Source organism: Centroberyx affinis, unplaced genomic scaffold (assembly GCF_046629955.1).
Source record: "Centroberyx affinis isolate AG114_WGS23_722 - 3 ecotype Tasmania unplaced genomic scaffold, CSIRO-AGI_Caff_v1 ptg000582l_1, whole genome shotgun sequence".
NCBI classification, from domain to species: Eukaryota; Metazoa; Chordata; class Actinopteri; order Beryciformes; family Berycidae; genus Centroberyx; species Centroberyx affinis.
In genome coordinates this window covers 502651-522443 of record NW_027279222.1, presented here as the reverse complement: position 1 = coordinate 522443, position 19793 = coordinate 502651, and the positions used below count along the sequence as shown (strand labels likewise).

At 43.4% G+C, this 19793-nt stretch overlaps 1 protein-coding gene across 1 annotated transcript in view; it reads left to right on the top strand.

Moving 5' to 3' along the window:
* Positions 1 to 835: 835 nt before the first annotated feature.
* dnah12 (dynein, axonemal, heavy chain 12) overlaps positions 836 to 19793 on the top strand; it is a 29470-nt gene continuing 10512 nt past the window's right edge. The window contains exons 1-42 of the mRNA XM_071518484.1: positions 836 to 1038; positions 1203 to 1290; positions 1401 to 1427; positions 1524 to 1713; positions 1832 to 1901; positions 2027 to 2185; positions 2293 to 2488; positions 3108 to 3296; positions 3402 to 3555; positions 3649 to 3740; positions 3875 to 4053; positions 4166 to 4301; positions 4427 to 4552; positions 4636 to 4770; positions 5249 to 5442; positions 5527 to 5770; positions 5879 to 6064; positions 6166 to 6366; positions 6533 to 6727; positions 6861 to 6982; positions 7072 to 7207; positions 7283 to 7429; positions 7605 to 7724; positions 8097 to 8253; positions 8409 to 8581; positions 8699 to 8851; positions 9000 to 9239; positions 9573 to 9818; positions 9949 to 10068; positions 10181 to 10290; positions 10478 to 10661; positions 10804 to 10944; positions 11079 to 11162; positions 11555 to 11743; positions 11855 to 11974; positions 12276 to 12464; positions 12543 to 12694; positions 13093 to 13231; positions 13350 to 13516; positions 13640 to 13895; positions 18948 to 19244; positions 19387 to 19565. Of these exons, the coding sequence (XP_071374585.1) occupies positions 836 to 1038; positions 1203 to 1290; positions 1401 to 1427; positions 1524 to 1713; positions 1832 to 1901; positions 2027 to 2185; positions 2293 to 2488; positions 3108 to 3296; positions 3402 to 3555; positions 3649 to 3740; positions 3875 to 4053; positions 4166 to 4301; positions 4427 to 4552; positions 4636 to 4770; positions 5249 to 5442; positions 5527 to 5770; positions 5879 to 6064; positions 6166 to 6366; positions 6533 to 6727; positions 6861 to 6982; positions 7072 to 7207; positions 7283 to 7429; positions 7605 to 7724; positions 8097 to 8253; positions 8409 to 8581; positions 8699 to 8851; positions 9000 to 9239; positions 9573 to 9818; positions 9949 to 10068; positions 10181 to 10290; positions 10478 to 10661; positions 10804 to 10944; positions 11079 to 11162; positions 11555 to 11743; positions 11855 to 11974; positions 12276 to 12464; positions 12543 to 12694; positions 13093 to 13231; positions 13350 to 13516; positions 13640 to 13895; positions 18948 to 19244; positions 19387 to 19565 (6785 nt within the window). The remainder of the gene's footprint in view (positions 1039 to 1202; positions 1291 to 1400; positions 1428 to 1523; positions 1714 to 1831; positions 1902 to 2026; positions 2186 to 2292; positions 2489 to 3107; positions 3297 to 3401; positions 3556 to 3648; positions 3741 to 3874; positions 4054 to 4165; positions 4302 to 4426; positions 4553 to 4635; positions 4771 to 5248; positions 5443 to 5526; positions 5771 to 5878; positions 6065 to 6165; positions 6367 to 6532; positions 6728 to 6860; positions 6983 to 7071; positions 7208 to 7282; positions 7430 to 7604; positions 7725 to 8096; positions 8254 to 8408; positions 8582 to 8698; positions 8852 to 8999; positions 9240 to 9572; positions 9819 to 9948; positions 10069 to 10180; positions 10291 to 10477; positions 10662 to 10803; positions 10945 to 11078; positions 11163 to 11554; positions 11744 to 11854; positions 11975 to 12275; positions 12465 to 12542; positions 12695 to 13092; positions 13232 to 13349; positions 13517 to 13639; positions 13896 to 18947; positions 19245 to 19386; positions 19566 to 19793) is intronic.

Sequence of the window (19793 nt, the reverse complement as noted above, 5' to 3'; positions counted from 1 at the left end):
CTGATGACTGAAAAAAGCACAGAGGCAGACAATTTAGAAGGAACCTTGGTCCTGAATGCTCCCCTGTGTGACTTTTTGTTTGTTGTTTGTAGATATGGCTTCCAAACTAATTTGTAGCAACTTTTGCTCGATTTTTTTGCTATCAAAGATAATTATAAAAACTAAAAAGATCAAACCTGGACTCACTAAGGTATCGCAAGTATCTTGAACCCAATTTAAAAATCTGATTGTAAGGTTTTTGGTATGAATTTTTAATATAACGTAAAATCGTATTATTAGGCCTATATTTATAACTACTGTTGACTAATTATTCCTTATCTTTTCACAAGTTTTCATATCTCTGACAATATAGTATTTTGACCATGATTCAACTGTTTTGACCATAGTGTTTGACCCACCCCTCCCCCGCGCACCCACTTGGTTTACTGTTTCTATGGCAACGAAGCTGTTTACGGTCCTTATCTCTGAAGTCTCATTTAACGCTAAGTAGCTAGCTAATTTAACGTTGTCGACCAACCAAATCTAGAGGAATTTATATGAGCGAACAGGTAAGATGGTAACCTATTGGCACTGACGACAATTTACTTCTGAGATCATTACCGGCTTGAAGAATCATCAATTTATAATCTTTCACTAGCTACATCTCGACATACCGTCGGCTAAAGTTAGGATCTAACGTTAGCTAGTTAAAGTGAGATAACAACCAAGCTAACTAACATTCCATAAGTCCGGCTGCAACTTGGCTTCTAGTCTTTATTCTCAGTGTCGTGGTGACGCTAGCTCATTCTGGCACATATTGCTGCCCCTGATTGTTTTCAGTGGCTTGCTGCCAGACATGCCTACCTCCCCGGGAGTTTTTCAACCCGCCGTGGTGGAGGGCATGCGAAAGTTTCCAGTCCTGCCCCCAATCCCAAACCCGCAGCAGGAGGGAGCCACTGGGCAGAGGACGGCAGCAGATGAGGAGAGGATAGCGGTCAAGAAGAAGCTGTTGAGGCACAGAAGGAGTAAACATCAACAAGACCAACTCCATAAGATAATGTATGCATCAGGCTCAACTTTGGCAGTTGGTTTGTTAGTGCCATGATGTTGCACCTGTACTGAGACTGATTTTGTGTGACGATGAGGAAAATGACCCCAGTAACTAAGTAGGCTATTGGGTTTTCTGGCAGCAATGTGAAAATTTGTTGTCTGAACTGTTTCAGGGTTTCTAGAGCAATGGAGGCCTCCAGAAAGAGCAAAGAGAGGGGAGCTGTGCCTCCCCAGTCACCAGAGCCACAATTTCCACCCTCTGTATGATATCTATCTATCTATACACACATTGCAAATTGTAAATAAATATACAAGTAAATATACAAGTATTACTAATTAAAATTTAGTATTTCGCAATATTTGCTTTACAGATGCTCAGTGAGGAGCGGAAGCAAAGGGTAAGCTAGGTTTTCGGGAATAAATTTAATCTTTGATGTGAGTAAACCCCATTTATATATCATCCCTCTCTTATTCCATTTTGGCCCCATTTGCAGATGAACTACATGTTCCTAAAGCAGTGTGTGGAGAGCAGTCCGATTGTGCCCATCCAGCAGCAGTGGCTGGACTCCATCTTGGCCCGTGTCCCCCCTAAACTTAAAGAGGGCCCTGGGAGAGACAAACTGCTGCATGATCTCTGCAAGGAAGTCAGCGACAACTACCACAGTGCGATTGTTAAGCACACAGGTTTGCCAGTTCTTGCTTGTTATATCTGTGTGTGTGTGTGTGTGTGTGTGTGCATGCATGCATGCATGGAGACTTTACTTGAACAATGCCTCATTATGCTATATGCACTCCTTTTTAGTAAACACTGTGCTACAGAAGCCACCGATAAAAGGAACTAGTTTTGAAAAACAGAAAGCTGCTCCACCAAGGTGAGTGTCTGAGCTACACAATCTATTTGTGCATAGTTATGCAAGCGAGGCAAAAAGTATGTCTACAGTTGCTCTAGTCTATTTTGAATGTCATTGTGTAAAATACACTTCATATCTTTTGGTAGAGTTCTTGATTTCTCCAGACCCTGGCACGATAGCTTTATTAGGAGCCGCAAGGCGATAAAAGAAAATCTGCACATTCTTCATCCAGTGATGCGGGCAGTCTTGGATATTGGCTACATGACATTTTCCCCACTGCTCCTGGCTGACCTTTCAGGTTGCAGGTAAGTCACCATGAATGCAACATGACACTGTTAGAATAAGCACATACCTAAGACATTGCACATGAAGATTGGCTTGAGTTTCTTTTTGTTAATCTCTGTTGGTTCAGGGCTTCAGGACCTGTGGACTGTAATAGCCTAAAGAACAAAGTGGCTGTGGAGTGTGAGAGGACAGAGGAGCGTATCATGAACACCTGGTTCCCCAAAGTCATCCACTTACTGACCAGTAAGGAGACGCTGCAGGGAGTTAGAGCCGAAAAACTGGACTCCTTCTACAATTGTGTGTCCACCCTCATCTCCAATCAGGTCAGATAGAGCTGATTGGATTTGGGGCATGGGGATAAATTCGAATGAAGAATTTAAAGAGTCATTTCTTTTTATGTAGTATCTCCATAATTTTATGGATATTTATTTATTTTTGTTTGGTTGGTTATTTTACCTTTTATTTAAGCAGGGATTCTTTAGTAGGAACACTTCTCTTTTGCATAAGAACAATAATTGAAAGTACATCATTCTATAGTCTACATTACCGTTTACCAAAGCAGTTATTATAGACATACACTAATACATTACAATAGTAAAAGAACCAAAGCTAAACTGTTAAGTCAAGTGTAAATGCTTGTCACTGCATCTCTAAAGTGAATTGGTCAAGGAAAATTATGGGCTCTGACACTTTACTGCATTCCATGTCCATTTTTGAACCCAAAGTTTGATTTCCCCAGTTCTTTTTTCACAAGCAACATTTCAAAAACTAGCCATTACTGATTTCTAGTCTAATAGTTAATTTACTATGCAGCACCAAGGTAAAGTAAAAAAGCAAATTGTTTAGGAGAGCTTTGCATGTAATGTATGTATACTGTATAATTTGTATACATATGTACGTGATTGCACATTTAGAATACATTTTTGTTTTCTAAATTCATAGTTGAAATCCCTGCTTGAGACAAGTGTGGAGGAGTTTGTTAGTCTGTTTGATCCAAGCGATCCCCACCACTTGCCACTCTTCCGTATGGCCTTGACATTTGATGATGAAAAGATAGAGATTTATCCCACCTTTCAAGATCAAGAAGCAGCTGTTTTGGAAATTCTGAATGCCATCACAAATACTATGCAGGTGAGTTTATATAAAACAGCCAACAGAGAAAATACCACATTATGGCATGTTTTTTAGTGTGTAAACATGACAGCTATTATTGACCCCTTTAACATTGATCCACAGAGAGTACAGACAGTCCAGTCATGGTTGGCAGAAGCCACAACCTGGTTTGTTGATGCCAAACTGGCCGATCATGTCCTTTCTTGGGCTCAGGTCACCATAAAGACAGCTGTGCACAAGAACCTAGAAGAACCTGGCAAACATTTCCAGAATTACGGTGGCGTACTATAATCCAGTCAATCCCTAACATCACCCTGTTGATGTTAATTCAATTTGATGCTAACTGATGCTGTCCTCTTTGTATCGTCAGTTGACAACTATGACTGGCTAGTCAATGGAACAGCACAGGCTCGACTGGAGAAGTTCATGGAAGAGGAACACTCCTTTGATGAGTATACTGAGGTAACAAATGGTAGAGTGATAGGATTTTATTTATTCTGCTTATGTAATGGGATTATTCCTGCCTCATGTTTGAAGTCTTGGTGATAACTCTGGTCTCACTGTCTGTCAATGTGTAATGTGACTATTTCTCCCAGCAAGTGGAGGAGTTCCATGTTCTCTCAAAGGAGATTACCAGCCTCCCAGCAATAGCCCAGTTTACAATGGTCTATCTGGACTGTAAAGAGCTGAAAGAGGGGCTGGCCAACAAAGCCAAGAACTTTGCTGAAATACTTTTGAATAGACTGGTTAGCAACCACCGTGAGCACAATCTACAGTGAGTCACTTCTCGTCACATTCTCAGATAGACTGGTTGTCCTTTAGTTTCTAAAATGCTCACATTTTGATTTATGCTCAGTCTACACTAACCTTTATGTGCCGCCTCAAAGGATTTGCCGTGAGTTTGAGACCATCAAAGAGAAAGCTCTCACAGTCCCGGAGAACACAGAGGACATGACGCAGATGATTGCTTACATAAGTGACACTAAGACAAATGGTATTGCAAAGCTAAACGAAAAGATAATGGTGAGTAAACTGATAATTGGTTGTACCTGTAGTACCATGCACATACATTCATGCATAATTTATATGGATTTCAACCATCACCAGTCATTACTAACACCATATATTATCACCTTGTGTTCTGACAGAAAACCTACTACAGACTGAACTACCTCCTGGATGTCCACATCTTTGAGCCAGAGGATCTGGAGCTCAATTCCACTGTCTTTCTCTGGCCACAAAACATCCTCCCTGTCTTTGAACTCAATGATGAAGTAATGCTCTTCTTTCTGTCTACAACATATCCTGTTGATTTATAGAGGTTGAAATGATTCTGGATGGTTATGTCTCTCCCCAGGTGATGGAGAAGGCCAAGAAGAAAGGGGAGCAGGAGCTGCTTGGTAGAAGAGAAAGGTTGATAGTAGAGTTGGAGAAGTTGGGGCACAGGATAGAGGAGTTTGCAGAATGCTCGGAGCTGGACATGATGAAGCAGGTACAGCCGTATGGGGAATGTTTTCACAAACGTGTTGCATGTTACATTCATTCATGATTGCAATTACAGCACAGTTATCCATATATCATGATGGCGATATCCCAGTTAGAGCCATTCTTTAACTGTAAGACCTACTGGAACTGATACTGGAATGAGTCCAGGAGCGATCCTAGGTTTCAGAATCAAAATTATCCCCACCCTCCCACATCTACAAAAAAATCTACACTGGATCATTACCACATTCAGAGAACAGCAAAGTTAAACAACCTATGAACTAGAAAGCCTACATAGTCCTAATAAAGATGTACCAGTAAATACACAGTGTAAAATGGGTTCCATTTTGCAGTTCAACAGAGCTATGTTTTCTGGCTCAGAACCAAAGCAGCTATGGTTAACCTGAGTTTGTTTAAAAAATGTTTTTATTTATTTTAGCACTATGCTTTAGATATCACAGTTTCATTATCACTTTTTTGGGCAGTATGCGACAGATGTGAGAGCAGTTCAGAAACGGCTCCAGGATGCTGAGGAGGCCATTGTCTTCATCAATACAGAGGAGGTCCTCTACAAATGGGAGCAAACATGTTACCCAGAGGTTGCGGTCATCAAAGAGAGTATTGACCCTTACCAGAAGCTGTTTGGACTGGCGCTGAAGTGGCAGCGTACTGAGAAGAGGTCTGATTTGAGTTTAATTTGTATTGTGTTTTACGTCTTACTTGAAATTCTCCCCTGATACCTTTTATTCATCTTTGTATCTAGATGGATGGACGGTTCCTTCCTCGACCTAAATGGCGAGAGCATGGAAGTAGAGGTGGATGAGTTCTTCAGGGAGATCTACAAGATGTTGAAGTTCTTCCAGCAGAAACAGAAGAAGACTGAGCAAGAGAGGGAGAAGATGGCTGGGAAGACCCGGCGACAGCCTGGGCAGGATGATCCGAGCAAGCAGGAGAGCCTCACCATACTTATGTGCTCCATGATAATGGAGCAGATCAAAGAGTTTAAGGTATTGTACGTAACTATTCTTTCAGTGGAATAGTGCTCACAAATGAAGTCTCATAGTACATCAAGCCTTGTCTCCTGACCATTATGTGGAATGTGCTTGTGTCGACAGGAGCACATCCCTATGGTGTCCATCTTGTGTAATCCAGGTATCAGAGCTCGCCACTGGGACCAGATGTCAGAGATAGTGGAGTATGACCTCACTCCAGATTTTGGCACCACACTGCGCAAAGTTCTGAAACAAAACCTGGCTCCTCACCTAGAACAGTTTGAGTCCATCAGTGCTGCTGCGAGTAAAGTGAGGGCTCCTGAAATGTTCTTTTTTCTTTCTACAGTTTTTACTGTAATCCTTAATGCTATATCCATGTGTAAACACTGTCACACTGCATGTCTCTACAGGAATTTTCCCTGGAGAAGGCTATGCAAACCATGGTGGAGATTTGGGACAGCATTTCCTTCCACCACCAACCCTACAGAGAGACTGGGGTGTCCATCCTCACAGGTGTGGATGAGATTCAGACCATGCTGGATGATCAGATCGTCAAGACCCAGACCATGAGGGGCTCACCCTTCATCAAGCCCTTTGAGAAAGAGATCAAGGTTGGTTTCAAGTTTCAGACAGTTTGTTAACCAAACTGTGTGATGATGTGCAAATGCACAAATTGTATGAGAGTCTTATCTGGTGGGAGGGTTTTTAATCCTTCTCATGCTTGGACCTGGAGAGATTTAACCCTTCATTCTGTGCCCCACTCTCTGGGTACCTCAGCTATGGGAGGAGCGTCTGATCCGTATCCAGGAAACGATAGATGAGTGGCTGAAGGTGCAGGCCCAATGGCTCTACCTGGAGCCCATCTTCTCCTCCGACGACATCATGCAGCAGATTCCGGAGGAGGGACGCCTTTTCCAAACTGTTGACAAACACTGGAAAGAGGTCATGAGGCACTGTGTCAAGGACCCCAAGGTAGTTGGGGAAACTACAGTTTAGGGTGATCACATGATGGCTGGTCTGGTGGAAATGTTTTTGGAAATTATTATGAAAAAAAATGATCTGAATGATGAAATATTTTGATTTAACTGATATATTGTAATTGTAGATTCTGCCAGCAACCTCGCTGCCTGGTTTGCTTGAAAGACTCCAAGAGTCCAACAGCCTTCTTGATAACATCATGAAGGGACTGAATGCCTACCTGGAGAAGAAACGTCTCTTCTTTCCACGGTAGAGAAAGCATTTATTTACATGTCTATTTTGTCCACAGCTTTGTTAATATCACAGATTTCGTCCCTCATCACCTTTACTACTGCCAGGTTCTTCTTCTTGTCCAATGATGAAATGCTGGAGATTCTGTCTGAGACCAAGGACCCACTGCGAGTGCAGCCCCATCTGAAGAAGTGCTTTGAGGGTATTTCCAAGCTGGACTTCCTACCCAACCTGGATATCCAGGTACGTCAGTCTTACTTATTGTTGTTGTCACCATGATTGATGGACTTTATAAAGTTGTCTGCCCTTCCTTTCCAGGCCATGTACAGTAGTGAAGGGGAGCGTGTTCAGCTCATCCAAGATATTTCCACGTCAGAGGCCAGGGGAGCTGTGGAGAAGTGGCTGGTGCAGGTGGAGGATGTGATGCTGCGCAGTGTCAGAGATGTAGTTGCCCGCTCCAGGGTGGTGAGATCACTGTCCTCCGTACTTAGTATAATACAAAGTAGTGTGATTTGTTTACAAAAAAGACATCTCGTTGTTTATGTATGGATGCCATATCTCTTCAATTTGAGGTGCCTCTTTTGCGTGACTAAGAATGTGAGTCGGTGACAGCTGAGTGGTTGTGTGATTGTACTGGCAGGCCTACGCTGAGACGCCCCGCAGCCAGTGGGTGAAGGAGTGGCCTGGGCAGGTGGTGCTCTGTACCTCGCAGATCTTCTGGACCTTGGAGGTGCACGAAGCCATCAGTGGAGGGGCTGATGTAGGTTTTTTGATTTTTATTACTTAGTAAAGGCTTGATTTTTGTGACAACTCTTTCACTTTCTTCTGAAAATTTTACATTTATGTTTCGGCTCTTGAAATGCAGAAAGTACATATACATGTACAGTACCATGCTGCATTCATGGCAGTGATGTGTAGTTCTTTCTGAATATGAGAAGAGGATTTAGGTGTGAAGACTCATAGCTAAAATAAAATTCACAGTCACACAGATTTTACTGCCTTTTATTAATTTAATTAATTAGGTACTGACTGACTGACATGAATTTCACTCTTGATGCGCGTTGACCGTCACCGTAGCAATATCACTTTGGGAAAAATATTAAAATTGAAATTTGGCTTTCGTTCTCTGCAGGGTTTAAAGAACTACTATCAGCAACTGCAAAATCAGCTGAATGACATTGTGGAGCTGGTGAGAGGGAAGCTGCCCAAACAAACCAGGACCACGCTGGGAGCACTGGTCACAATTGATGTCCATGCCCGGGATGTGGTCATGGAGCTTATTGAGAAAGGTACCTTATGGCACAAAAGACAAAGAGTGGATATTTGTAGCAGAGCCTCATTTACATTTATTTCTTTTTAGAAAGTATCTAGAATTATTGAGTATAAGCCAAATGAAGATAAGTGTCCATTCATTGCAATTTCCATGTATTCATTCTGTTTCCAGGTGTATCACATGAAACAGACTTCCAGTGGCTGGCCCAGCTGCGTTACTACTGGAACAACGAAAATGTACGTGTTCGCATCATCAACTGTGATGTCAAGTACGCCTATGAGTACCTGGGGAACTCACCCCGTCTGGTCATCACCCCATTGACTGACAGATGCTACCGAACCCTGGTAAAATATCTCACAAATACCTAAACATAACTACTTGTTTTATTACTCACTTCCCTTTATTGGACTACTGCTAAGCAATCAGTTTTTTTGACATTCAAAGCCCTCCCTTTGTCTTAGATAGGGGCTTTCTACCTGAGTTTGGGTGGTGCGCCTGAGGGTCCAGCTGGGACAGGGAAGACTGAGACCACCAAGGACCTGGCCAAAGCTCTAGCTGTGCAGTGTGTGGTCTTCAACTGTTCTGATGGACTGGATTACCTTGCTATGGGCAAAGTAACATTGACTGGAAATTTCAATATATCTTTCCAATTTGTGCAAAATTTATCTTGATCATCATGTCACCTTGAGATGCTGTAACACTTAGCTGCCAAGTGGCCTTGCACCAATCTGTTTATTTGTATTTTAATGCAATCTCTCACAGTTTTTCAAAGGTCTGGCGTCATCTGGTGCATGGGCATGTTTTGACGAGTTCAACCGCATCGAGCTGGAGGTGCTGTCTGTGGTGGCCCAGCAGGTGCTCTGCATCCAGAGGGCCATCGAGCAGAAGCTGGAGTACTTTGACTTTGAAGGGACCATGCTCAAACTCAATCCCAACTGCTTTGTGTCCATCACCATGAACCCTGGCTATGCAGGACGCTCTGAACTCCCAGACAACCTCAAGGTCTTTAGATCTTTTTTGGACTTTTACCAGCCAACCAACAGCTAATCAGACACTGGGTTGGCATTGTCAGTTATGGAAATGTAGTTGTATGTGCTGTAACCAATGTTGGACTTGATACACATTACAAGTGACAACAATGTTCTTGTCATGCCTTTGCTTGATAAAACCAAACTAGTGGGAATATTTCCAATGGAAGAAAGTAAACGTTTCTGCCATTTATCGTAAAGGCTAGCTCACAGCTCAGTTATTGTTTGTACATTACTAGGTAATGTGTTACTGCTCAACACTGGCACTAACATCATTAACTCAATTTTCTCTGACTTTTCTGGGCAGGTGTTGTTCAGAACAGTGGCCATGATGGTCCCCAACTATGCCCTGATAGCAGAGATCTCTCTGTATTCCTATGGCTTCCTCAATGCCAAACCTCTGTCAGTGAAGATTGTGATGACCTACAGGCTCTGTTCAGAGCAGCTCTCCTCCCAGTTCCATTACGATTACGGCATGAGGGCTGTTAAAGCCGTACTTGTGGCTGCAGGAAACCTCAAGCTCAAGTTCCCTGATGAGAATGAGGATATACTGGTATTTGAGTGAAATGCTTACGCTTAATATGTGTCTTTAGAAATGTCTTAATTGTGAACGTCATCTCTGGTTTGTGTATTGGTTTGTGGTTTCTGATACTTAAAATTTTTCCGAATGTTGTAATGTCTAGCTCCTCAGGTCCATAAAGGATGTTAATGAGCCCAAGTTTCTCTCCCATGATATTCCACTGTTTAATGGAATCACCAGTGATCTGTTCCCAGGCATCTCCCTTCCTGAGGCTGACTATCAGGTTGGATATGTTGCTGCCATGGCTTATTCTTTGCTCTTCAGGCAATGTTACAATGCTTGTATATTTATTTATACTGTATCTCTTGAGCGATGTTCTGTCATGCCTTTGGCAGCTGTTCCTGGAAGCTGCAGCGGAGTGCTGTAAAAATCACAATGTACAGTCAACACAGGTCTTCTTAGCGAAGATGATCCAGACATATGAGATGATGATAGTGAGGCATGGGTATGCTATACTTCACCTATATTATTCTTATATACATATGTATACTTCACCATATTTTGATATCATATTTACCACATTTTAAGTTATATTTCACATGATTATGACATAGCTTGAAGGGTATTTTTGAAACATAATATAATAGGGACTCATGAGCTTGCATTAAGATACTCTTTTTTTTTTATATCAGGTTCATGCTGGTGGGAGAGCCCTTTGCTGGGAAGACCAAAGTGCTACACATCCTAGCGGATACTCTGACTCTCATGAATGAGAGAGGGTACAATGAGGAGGAGAAGATCATCTTCAGGACAGTGAACCCCAAGTCCATCACCATGGGTCAGCTCTTTGGACAGTTCGACCCAGTTTCCCATGAGGTGAGCCTGCACCTTGCCTTCTTTGGGTCCTCTCGTACTTATCTGCTGATCCACTAAATTTCACAATATCTGCTCATGACTCTGAATGATCATTGCTTCTTCTCCAATTTGTCTTCTCACTTTCTCTTTTCCTCATGTTTAGTGGACAGATGGGATTGTGGCCAACACATTTCGTGAGTTTGCATCAGCTGAGACACCGGACCGTAAATGGGTGGTGTTTGATGGCCCCATAGACACATTGTGGATTGAGAGCATGAACACTGTGCTGGATGACAACAAAAAGGTAAAATAAAACAGGGCTAAGGTAAAAACGACAAACAAACTTTGATACTGCTTGTAGAGTCTAATATAATATAATATAATGTTTATGTATGTTTTACAAGCCTATGTAAGATTTTTTTTTCTGTACCTCCACAGCTGTGCCTGATGAGTGGTGAGATCATCCAGATGTCCAATCAGATGAGTCTGATTTTTGAAACCATGGACCTGTCACAGGCCTCAGTAAGTCAATTGTTTGGAGTAAAATACAGTACGTGTGATTGATCAATTTGATTATGGATTCACTTTTTGCTTTCCTCGTCTCCCTACCCTAAGCAGCCTTCTTCCGAAAAAGGAAGACATCTGATGTACTGTAGACAACTTGTTGTCTCAGTTTGTTATGAGTCAATAATGAGTTGGACATGGTTTGGATTGCACGCCTTCTTAAAACTGAACAATTGCCAGTTGATTTGTTGATATTAATTGGCTGTGTCAATAGCCACATAGCTACATAGTCGACTTTTGAACAGGATCTGATTGGCCAATGAGATTTCCAAATCCTCCTTGCTAGACAGACACATTACAGCTAGATGTAAAAAAGGTCTTGCTTGTTTGGTTATTTTCTCCCCCTCCAGCCTGCCACAGTGAGTCGATGTGGTATGATCTACATGGAGCCGTCTCAGCTGGGCTGGGAGCCCTTGGTGATCTCCTGGATGAACACTCTGCCTGAGGCTCTGCAGAGCCCCGACAACAGCTCCCTGCTGCTGGAGCTCTTCCACTGGCTCCTGCCACCTGCCCACAGAGTGCTGCGTAAACACTGCAGGGTGAGTGAGCCCCAGAACAACCCAGACACAAATATCTGTAGGATTCACATTTAGTTCACATATAACACATAGACGTTTTCTCTTGCTGAATTGTGGTTTTGTTCTTTGCAGGAAGTTGTTCCCACCAGCAACAGCAATACCGTGGTTTCTTTGTGTCGACTGTTTGCGATGCTGCTCACTGAACCTGTGAAGGAGGAGCCTGGGAATAAAAATATCCGCACTTGGATTATGGTAAAGGATTGTGTCTAGAATCATTTTATGTACTGCTGTAGGTAGATGTATCAATAAATTATAGTATAACCTTGTTTATCTGAAACGCATTGGAACTGCATCCTCTACCAAACACACATACTGAAAAAGAAATGCAACCAAAAAAAGATTAATTCATCATTTTAGTCCTGGAAATTGAATATTTGCATTTTCCAAAATGAACTCCATTTCTGATGGGTTCTGATATGATGATGATGATGATGATGATGATGATAAGGATTTTAGTATGACAACCTCCCCTCCCCTTTCTTTATGATGGCAGGCAGCCTTTGCCTTCTCCCTGGTGTGGTCTGTGGGAGGCAGCTGTGACGCTGACAGCAGAGAACGGTTTGACGAGTTCTTCAGGGTGACTGTTTCAGGGAAGACGGACAAACACCCAATCCCTGCCACTGTGGGGAAATGGGAGTGTCCCATGGATGACAAAGGCCTGGTGTATGACTATTCTTATGAGGTACTGCATGATGATAAAGCTTAGAAGTGTTTCAGTTGTGTTTAAAAACAGGAAGTCTCACTGTATCCTCTTGTACAGTTTAAAGGAAAAGGCCGCTGGGTCCACTGGAATGACGGCATCAGGAATGTCAACCTGGGGGACAAAAACACCAAAGTGCAAGAGATTATCGTTCCCACAATAGACACAGTCCGCTACACCTACCTCATGGACCTCTGCATCAACTATGGAGTGTTAGTATTAGTTTAGTGTTGCATTAATAAACACAAATACTTATAGTACTTTCATAAATTATTATACTCCTTCCACTGAGTCTGATATGCTCTGGAAACCGTCTATAAAAAATAATAATAATAGGTCCATAGTTAGTATTTTTAAGAATAAGACCATTGTCCAATGGATATTTTATATAAATATGGCCACTTTCTTGTTGATGTATTAGGACATATGCCATATATTCTGGCTAACACAATATATTGCCCGTTTTATTTTGTCCTTGACATGGTATACCATGCAAAGTGTCATAGTTTAAATCCAAGTTTATCATTCATGAATCACAGAATTTACATTTAATACGTATAGTAACTATTCTGGATTGCTTGCAAAACCTTTTCCCTGTGTCTCTCCTCAGGCCTCTGTTGTTTGTTGGTCCTACCGGCACTGGGAAGTCAGTGTACGTGAAGGAGAAGCTGATGAACAATCTGGACAAAGACCGCTATCTGCCCTTCTTCATCAATTTTTCAGCCCGCACTAGCGCCAACCAAAGCCAGGTCAGCATTTAGGAAGTTATGTGATGTGATATTTCTTCATGTGAAACCTGCACAAAGCACAGACGAGAGGTCTTTTAGTTTTTTCCACTTTATTTTCTGTATTTACTATATTTTCCAGAATATCATCATGTCCAGGCTAGATAAAAGAAGGAAGGGAGTGTTTGGGCCGCCCATGGGGAAGAAGTGTGTCATCTTTGTGGACGACATGAACATGCCTGCGCTGGAGCAGTTTGGAGCACAGCCCCCTGTGGAGCTTCTTCGACAGTACATAGACCATGGAAACTGGTATGAAGCTCGATTTAAATCAAAACATGAGGGAAATACAATACAAGCAGTAGAGGACTGAACTCACTGCATTAGAGAGGTTCAAGCATTATCAGACAGAGCTTTTCTGTTGTGCTCTGGCAGGTATGACCTGAAGGATACCTCCAAGATTACACTAGTGGACCTACAGCTCATCTCAGCCATGGGTCCCCCTGGTGGTGGGAGGAATGCTGTGACATCTCGCTTCCTGCGGCACTTCAACATCGTTAGCATTAATGCCTTCAGTGACGAGACCATGGTGCGCATCTTCTCCAACGTGGTGGCCTTCTATCTCAGAAACAACGAATTCCCGCCGGAATACTTCACTGTTGGCAACCAAATCGTGACTGCTACTATGGAAGTGAGTCCTCCAAAGACACAGTAATGTAGTGTGAATTGTTCAAATGAGTTGGATAACTACATTCTTACATGTGTAAAAAGCTCTCATCAATCATATCTTCTCCAGTGCTTTTAGTCCATGGGCCAAAGCCCAAAATTTCACTTGTCGGTACCACTCAAGGTGGCAAAATCTAGTTAAAAATTTTGAAAAGGTACATGTCCATAGATGATATTTTGGTATGATAACCATTGCTGAATGGTAGCTTTGTCACAGTAATCAGCTCATGAAGTTAACCACCCCCTACAATAAATTGGGTTGCAGGCACTGATACATATCTTAATTTAGGCTCATTTTCAGGACCTTTAGTCAGGTTTTATGAGAATATGTTTGATATCATTTTAAAGGGTAGCTTCTTAGCTTTCATTCAAGCCCACTTGTGAGTCTGTCTGACAAATAAAGAGGTCACATGGGCTCTTCAAAGTGTCAATGACATTCATTTTTCCACAATTTTCGCCTAAACTATAGTTTTTATTTGAGCACTGTGACATCTAGGAACATCACAGACACAAACATCAAAAACTGGAATACTCACAGGACTGTAAGGATTCAGAAAAGGTATAATCTACCCATACTATCCCATCGTGAGGGGTGATTTTGGGTCTTAAAGTAGAAGAATGACTTCTCGAGGGAAATCTTACGTTCTTGATTGTGAGTAATATTGTGAATTGTGAATGATTGTATTGTGAACTGGCCATAGCACATAGGCCTTCTATTTAATGACACATACTACTCTTCAGACAATTCCCTAAAGAATTTCAATGTTCAATAATTTACTGCCATTTCACCAAGTGGTTGCTAGGAATTTGTCTTAATGTGCTCTGGACTAGTGATTCTCAACCTTTTGTCTCTCGGACCCAAAGCTGAGAATATTTTAATTGCTAGATATGATTTTTTGGAACCCCCTCAAGGACACCTGGTGGTCCCCGGACCCCACTCGGAGAACCACTGCTTTGGACAAGACATACACGAAACAACCCTGTTCTATTTCACACAGGCTTCGCCCTCTAACGGGGCTTTATTTGCTCAACCACTCATCTAGTCACCTCAGCGCACTGGAAATGAGTAATGTGATGGAGCTGTCATTGTATCGTGAACTGGCCATAGCACATGCCTCAGGCCTTCTACTTATAATGCCACAGACTACTCTTCAGACAATTTCCCAAACAATTTTAAGATTCAGAGCTCTATTGGCTTAGGGGACTAAGTCTGATGACTTCAATCCCTTCCCTGCACCAACACGTTAACAACATACTGTATCACCAGCCTGAATTGACTGTAAACACCTTGGTCAGCCAGGGGGGGCGGACCAACACTACACTCCTACGTGTTAGCACTTGAGTCACCTAGCGCCGGACGACTCGGGGATGGTCTCAACAGTGCCCCAGTATGTTAAGACTTCAGCACAACAGGTCTCTCACTCACAGGTCTTGGGTTCCAGTTCCTTGTCCTGAACACTGACCCTGAGAGACCCAGACACATCCAACAGATAAAATCTGATAAATGGACAGGGTGTCAACCACAGCCACACTCCTTATAGAACGTGTGGCTGTGGGAGGCTCCCTCCAACGCATACGCCTGAGAAATGCCGTCGCAGAGCCAATGGGCCAGCCCCTATTTTCACAGGGGCTTGCCAGCCACCCTGTGTGCATAGCACACAAACAACTGTTGTGTGCACCTGCACATTCCACATAACATGCCAATGCATTTACTGGACATAAGCAATGCAACCTCTCCATCCTCTCCCCTTCATGAGAAGTGGGATAAAATGCATCCAGCTGAATCATCCGAGACCTAAATTTACTCCTAATGTTCTTAGGCACAAGGATGGATTCTCTGAGTCTGTGGCGCCACTCAGGTATCCAAGTATCAGCATACAGCTGGGGTGGACCAAAAGAGCACACAAATCACACACCCTCTTAGCCGAAGTCAAAGCAAGCAGCAACGTGACCTTGACTGACAACAACTTATCAGAGGTCTGCCCAGTGGGCTTGAAAGGACCTCGAGGACCACGGGCAACTCCAACTGGGGGGCAGCGGAATGCATCACCGGGTGTTTCCTCCTAGCCCCCTCCTAACGTTTCAGGAGAGGGTGGCCAAAAACCGACCTCTCTCCAAGCCCCTCATCGCTGACGCATAAACCTTAATGGTAGAAAGCGCCAGTCTCTTCAGTAGGAGCTGGAGGAAAGAGACCAATTGAGCTAGTCAATGGATCAATGTCCCCACACCATTTCCTGCATTTTCTTGCCTTGTAGCCAGTAGTCCAGGTCGCTTCTGGCTATTTGGGGTATGGTCACCAGGTGTTGTTTGTGCCATCGTGGGTCCGAACTCAGTCTGGCAAACCACCTCTACAGGCGTCTCATGTGCAGCACCATTGGAACCAAATGGTGAGCTGCTGAGAAGAGACCAAGAAGGTGCATTACAGTAAGTACTGTCATGAACCTGTCATGCTGCACCATTGAACTGACTCCGCAATAGCTGTCTGTCTGAGTTCTGACAGACAAGCTCTCAGGCTGGACGAGTCAAGCTGCAGGCCCAAAAACAGTGTCTGCTGGCACGGTTGAGGTACGCTGTTCTTCCAGTTGACCGCAAAGCCTAATGTCCTAGGGTCCTGCACCAATTGGATCATGTGAGACATCATGTGAGAGATCATGAGATCCAGAGTACAGACCACTTTCCTGTCCTGCTGAGGAACTACAGGAATAGCGTCTTTCTGTAACAGTTCCTGGACTTCCCTGAACAGGGTGTCCACGTCCTCTGGCAAGGTCATGACAGACTCTCTCATTCCTGTGAACGAGGTGGGATGCTACGAAACTGGAGTGCATAACCCAATCTAAGCATCCTGTCCATCCATTCTGTCAAAACAAAGTGGCTCCGCTATTTGTGAGTGGAGGCTATAAAGCGTGGAGGCTATAAAGCTTTTATATACAACCTCGGCCCTCTTTGCCATCAGTCTGGTGAGGTTGTTCATCTGTCCCAGTAAGCGGGACACCAGATACAACTCTTGTGGTCTTGCTTGTTGGTAGCTGCAACAGGAACACACCCAACAGGTTGTTTGCTGCCGTTGCCGACTGGGCCTGCCAGGTAGAAAATTTTAGCAGGGGGAGCAGGCTTCCTGCTTCCCGACCAGCCAGCAGAACCAGGTGAAAAGTGGGCAGCCAGCATGTCGTCCAGTGGAGGATGCCATGACGCAAAACGTCCTATTTCCTTTTCACTCTGGTGTAGTCGGAGAAGCCGGAGACAAAAGCCACGATGCCTCCACACACTTCCAAGTTTCATCCAGCATGGGGGCGCCAAAAATCGGCCTTGTATCGGCCGCGTCTGTGGGATGGGTTCATCCACCATATCCGGGTGGGGGCAAGCCAATGCTAGTGGATCTGTGACCGGGGCAGAGGGGCAGGGATCGGGAGAGCCGCCACCACATTCTGCCTCACCGTCGGTGCAGCGGAGCTGGATCTCGGGAGAACACTGGTAGCACTGGAAGTGCTTCCATTATTGCTGGCACCGCACAAAAGACAGAGCCCACCAGTCAATGCACTCCGCCAGGTCAGCTACCCCATCTGCAGCTTGTTCAGGCCAAGGCAATCGAAGCATTCCACAGCAGCGACCAGACTGGGGCATGTTGGACAGTATTTTATCAATCAATGGCATCCAAGGCAACGTTGTTTGTCAGAGTACTGATGAAAAGTGGATGCTGAGTAATGAGCTGCTCGCCTTATATAGGGTGAGGCCTCGCAGAGTTGACTAGGCTCATCCTGATTGGCTGAGCGTATGTGTGCATATTTTCAGTGCGCTGAGGTGACTAGATGAGTGGTTGAGCCAATAAAGCCCCGTTAGAGGGCGAAGCCTGTGTGAAATAGAACAGGGTTGTTTAGTGTATGTCTTGTCCAGGGCAGTGGTTCTCTGAGTGGGGTCCGGGGACCACCAGGGGTCCTTGAGGGGGTCCCAGGGGGTCCTCAGCAAACTGATGAATTGTTGTGAATTAAACTTCACCATTATTTAATTTACAAGAAGTTAACACAATTAGAGAATGTAGGAGAATGACTGTTTTGATCATAGTTTCACTGTTATCTCTCTACCTGCATTATAGTCATGGAATTCTGGACAAAATATCATATCTAGCAATTAAAATCTTCTCAGCTTTGGGTCCAAGAGGCAAAATCTCATCAAATGGGGGTCCGTGGCTCTAATGTGGACTAAATTAGGGGTCCTTGATATAAAAAAGGTTGAGAATCACTAGTCCTGGGCACATTAAAATAAATTCCTAGCAACCTCTTGGTGAAATGGCAGTAAATTATTGAACATTGAAATTCTTTAGGGAATTGTCTGAAGAGTAGTATGTGTCATTAAATAGAAGGCCTATGTGCTATGGCCAGTTCACAATACAATCATTCACAATTCACAATACTACTCACAATCAAGAACATAAGATTTCCCTCGAGAAGTCATTCTTCTACTTTAAGACCCAAAATCACCCCTCACGATGGGATAGTATGGGTAGATTATACCTTTTCTGAATCCTTACAGTCCTGTGAGTATTCCAGTTTTTGATGTTTGTGTCTGTGATGTTCCTAGATGTCACAGTGCTCAAATAAAGACTATAGTTTAGGCGAAAATTGTGGAAAAATGAATGTCATTGACACTTTGAAGAGCCCATGTGACCTCTTTATTTGTCAGACAGACTCACAAGTGGGCTTGAATGAAAGCTAAGAAGCTACCCTTTAAAATTATATCAAACATATTCTCATAAAACCTGACTAAAGGTCCTGAAAATGAGCCTAAAATAGGATATGCATCAGCGCCTACAATCCAATTTATTGTAGGGGGTGGTTAACTTCATGAGCTGATTACTGTGACAAAGCTACCATTCAGCAATGGTTATCATACCAAAATATCATCTATGGACATGTACCTTTTCAAAATTTTTAACTAGATTTTGCCACCTTGAGTGGTACCGAAATCTGGTCTGGCCCATGGACTATTTAGTTCTCTGCTCATATGCTTTTTATTCCTCAAGGTGTACAAGGCAGCCATGGAGAACCTGCTTCCCACTCCAGCCAAGTCTCACTACACCTTCAACCTGCGGGACTTCTCGCGTGTCATCCAAGGTTGCCTGCTGCTGAGGAAGGAGTCTCTGGAGAACAAGCGCACCATGATCCGCTTGTTTGTCCACGAGGTCTTCCGAGTCTACTATGACCGCCTGGTGGATGACAAAGACCGAGCTTGGCTCTACCAGCTGATGAACAGCATCCTCAGAGAGCACTTCAAGGAGTCCTTCGACCAGGTGTTTGATCACCTGAAACAAGGCAAAAAAGTAAGTTGAGATTCTGTTGTTATCGCTGCTGTACTGTTGTTTCTCTGTGGTCATGTTAGACTGTAGTCACACACAGTAGATGTAATGATTCAGAAAAATCTATAGGTTTTAATTTGTGTGATCATATTTTTCCCTCTCTCAGCTGGTTGAGGAAGACATGCGTAATCTCCTGTTTGGTGACTACATGAACCCTGAACTGGAGGATGATGAGCGCCTGTATGCTGAGGTGCCCTCTATGGAAAGCTTTGGCCAGGTGGTGGAGTTCTGTCTAGATGAATACAACCAGATGCACAAGAATCGCATGAACCTCGTCATTTTCCGGTAAACAGCTTCGGTATTATAGAGTCAACTACAGGCACTGCAAAAATATCTGTCTTAACAAGTTATTTAACCTAGCTTTGATTTGTAAAATCTCACTTTTCTTAAAACAAGTAAAAGCAATCTGGTAATATAATTTCACGTGTTTCACAATCCAAGTCAACTTGTTCCAAGAACATAGTGATGCATCTTTTCTGCCTGGTTTCAAGAATAGACATTTCTAAACAAGTG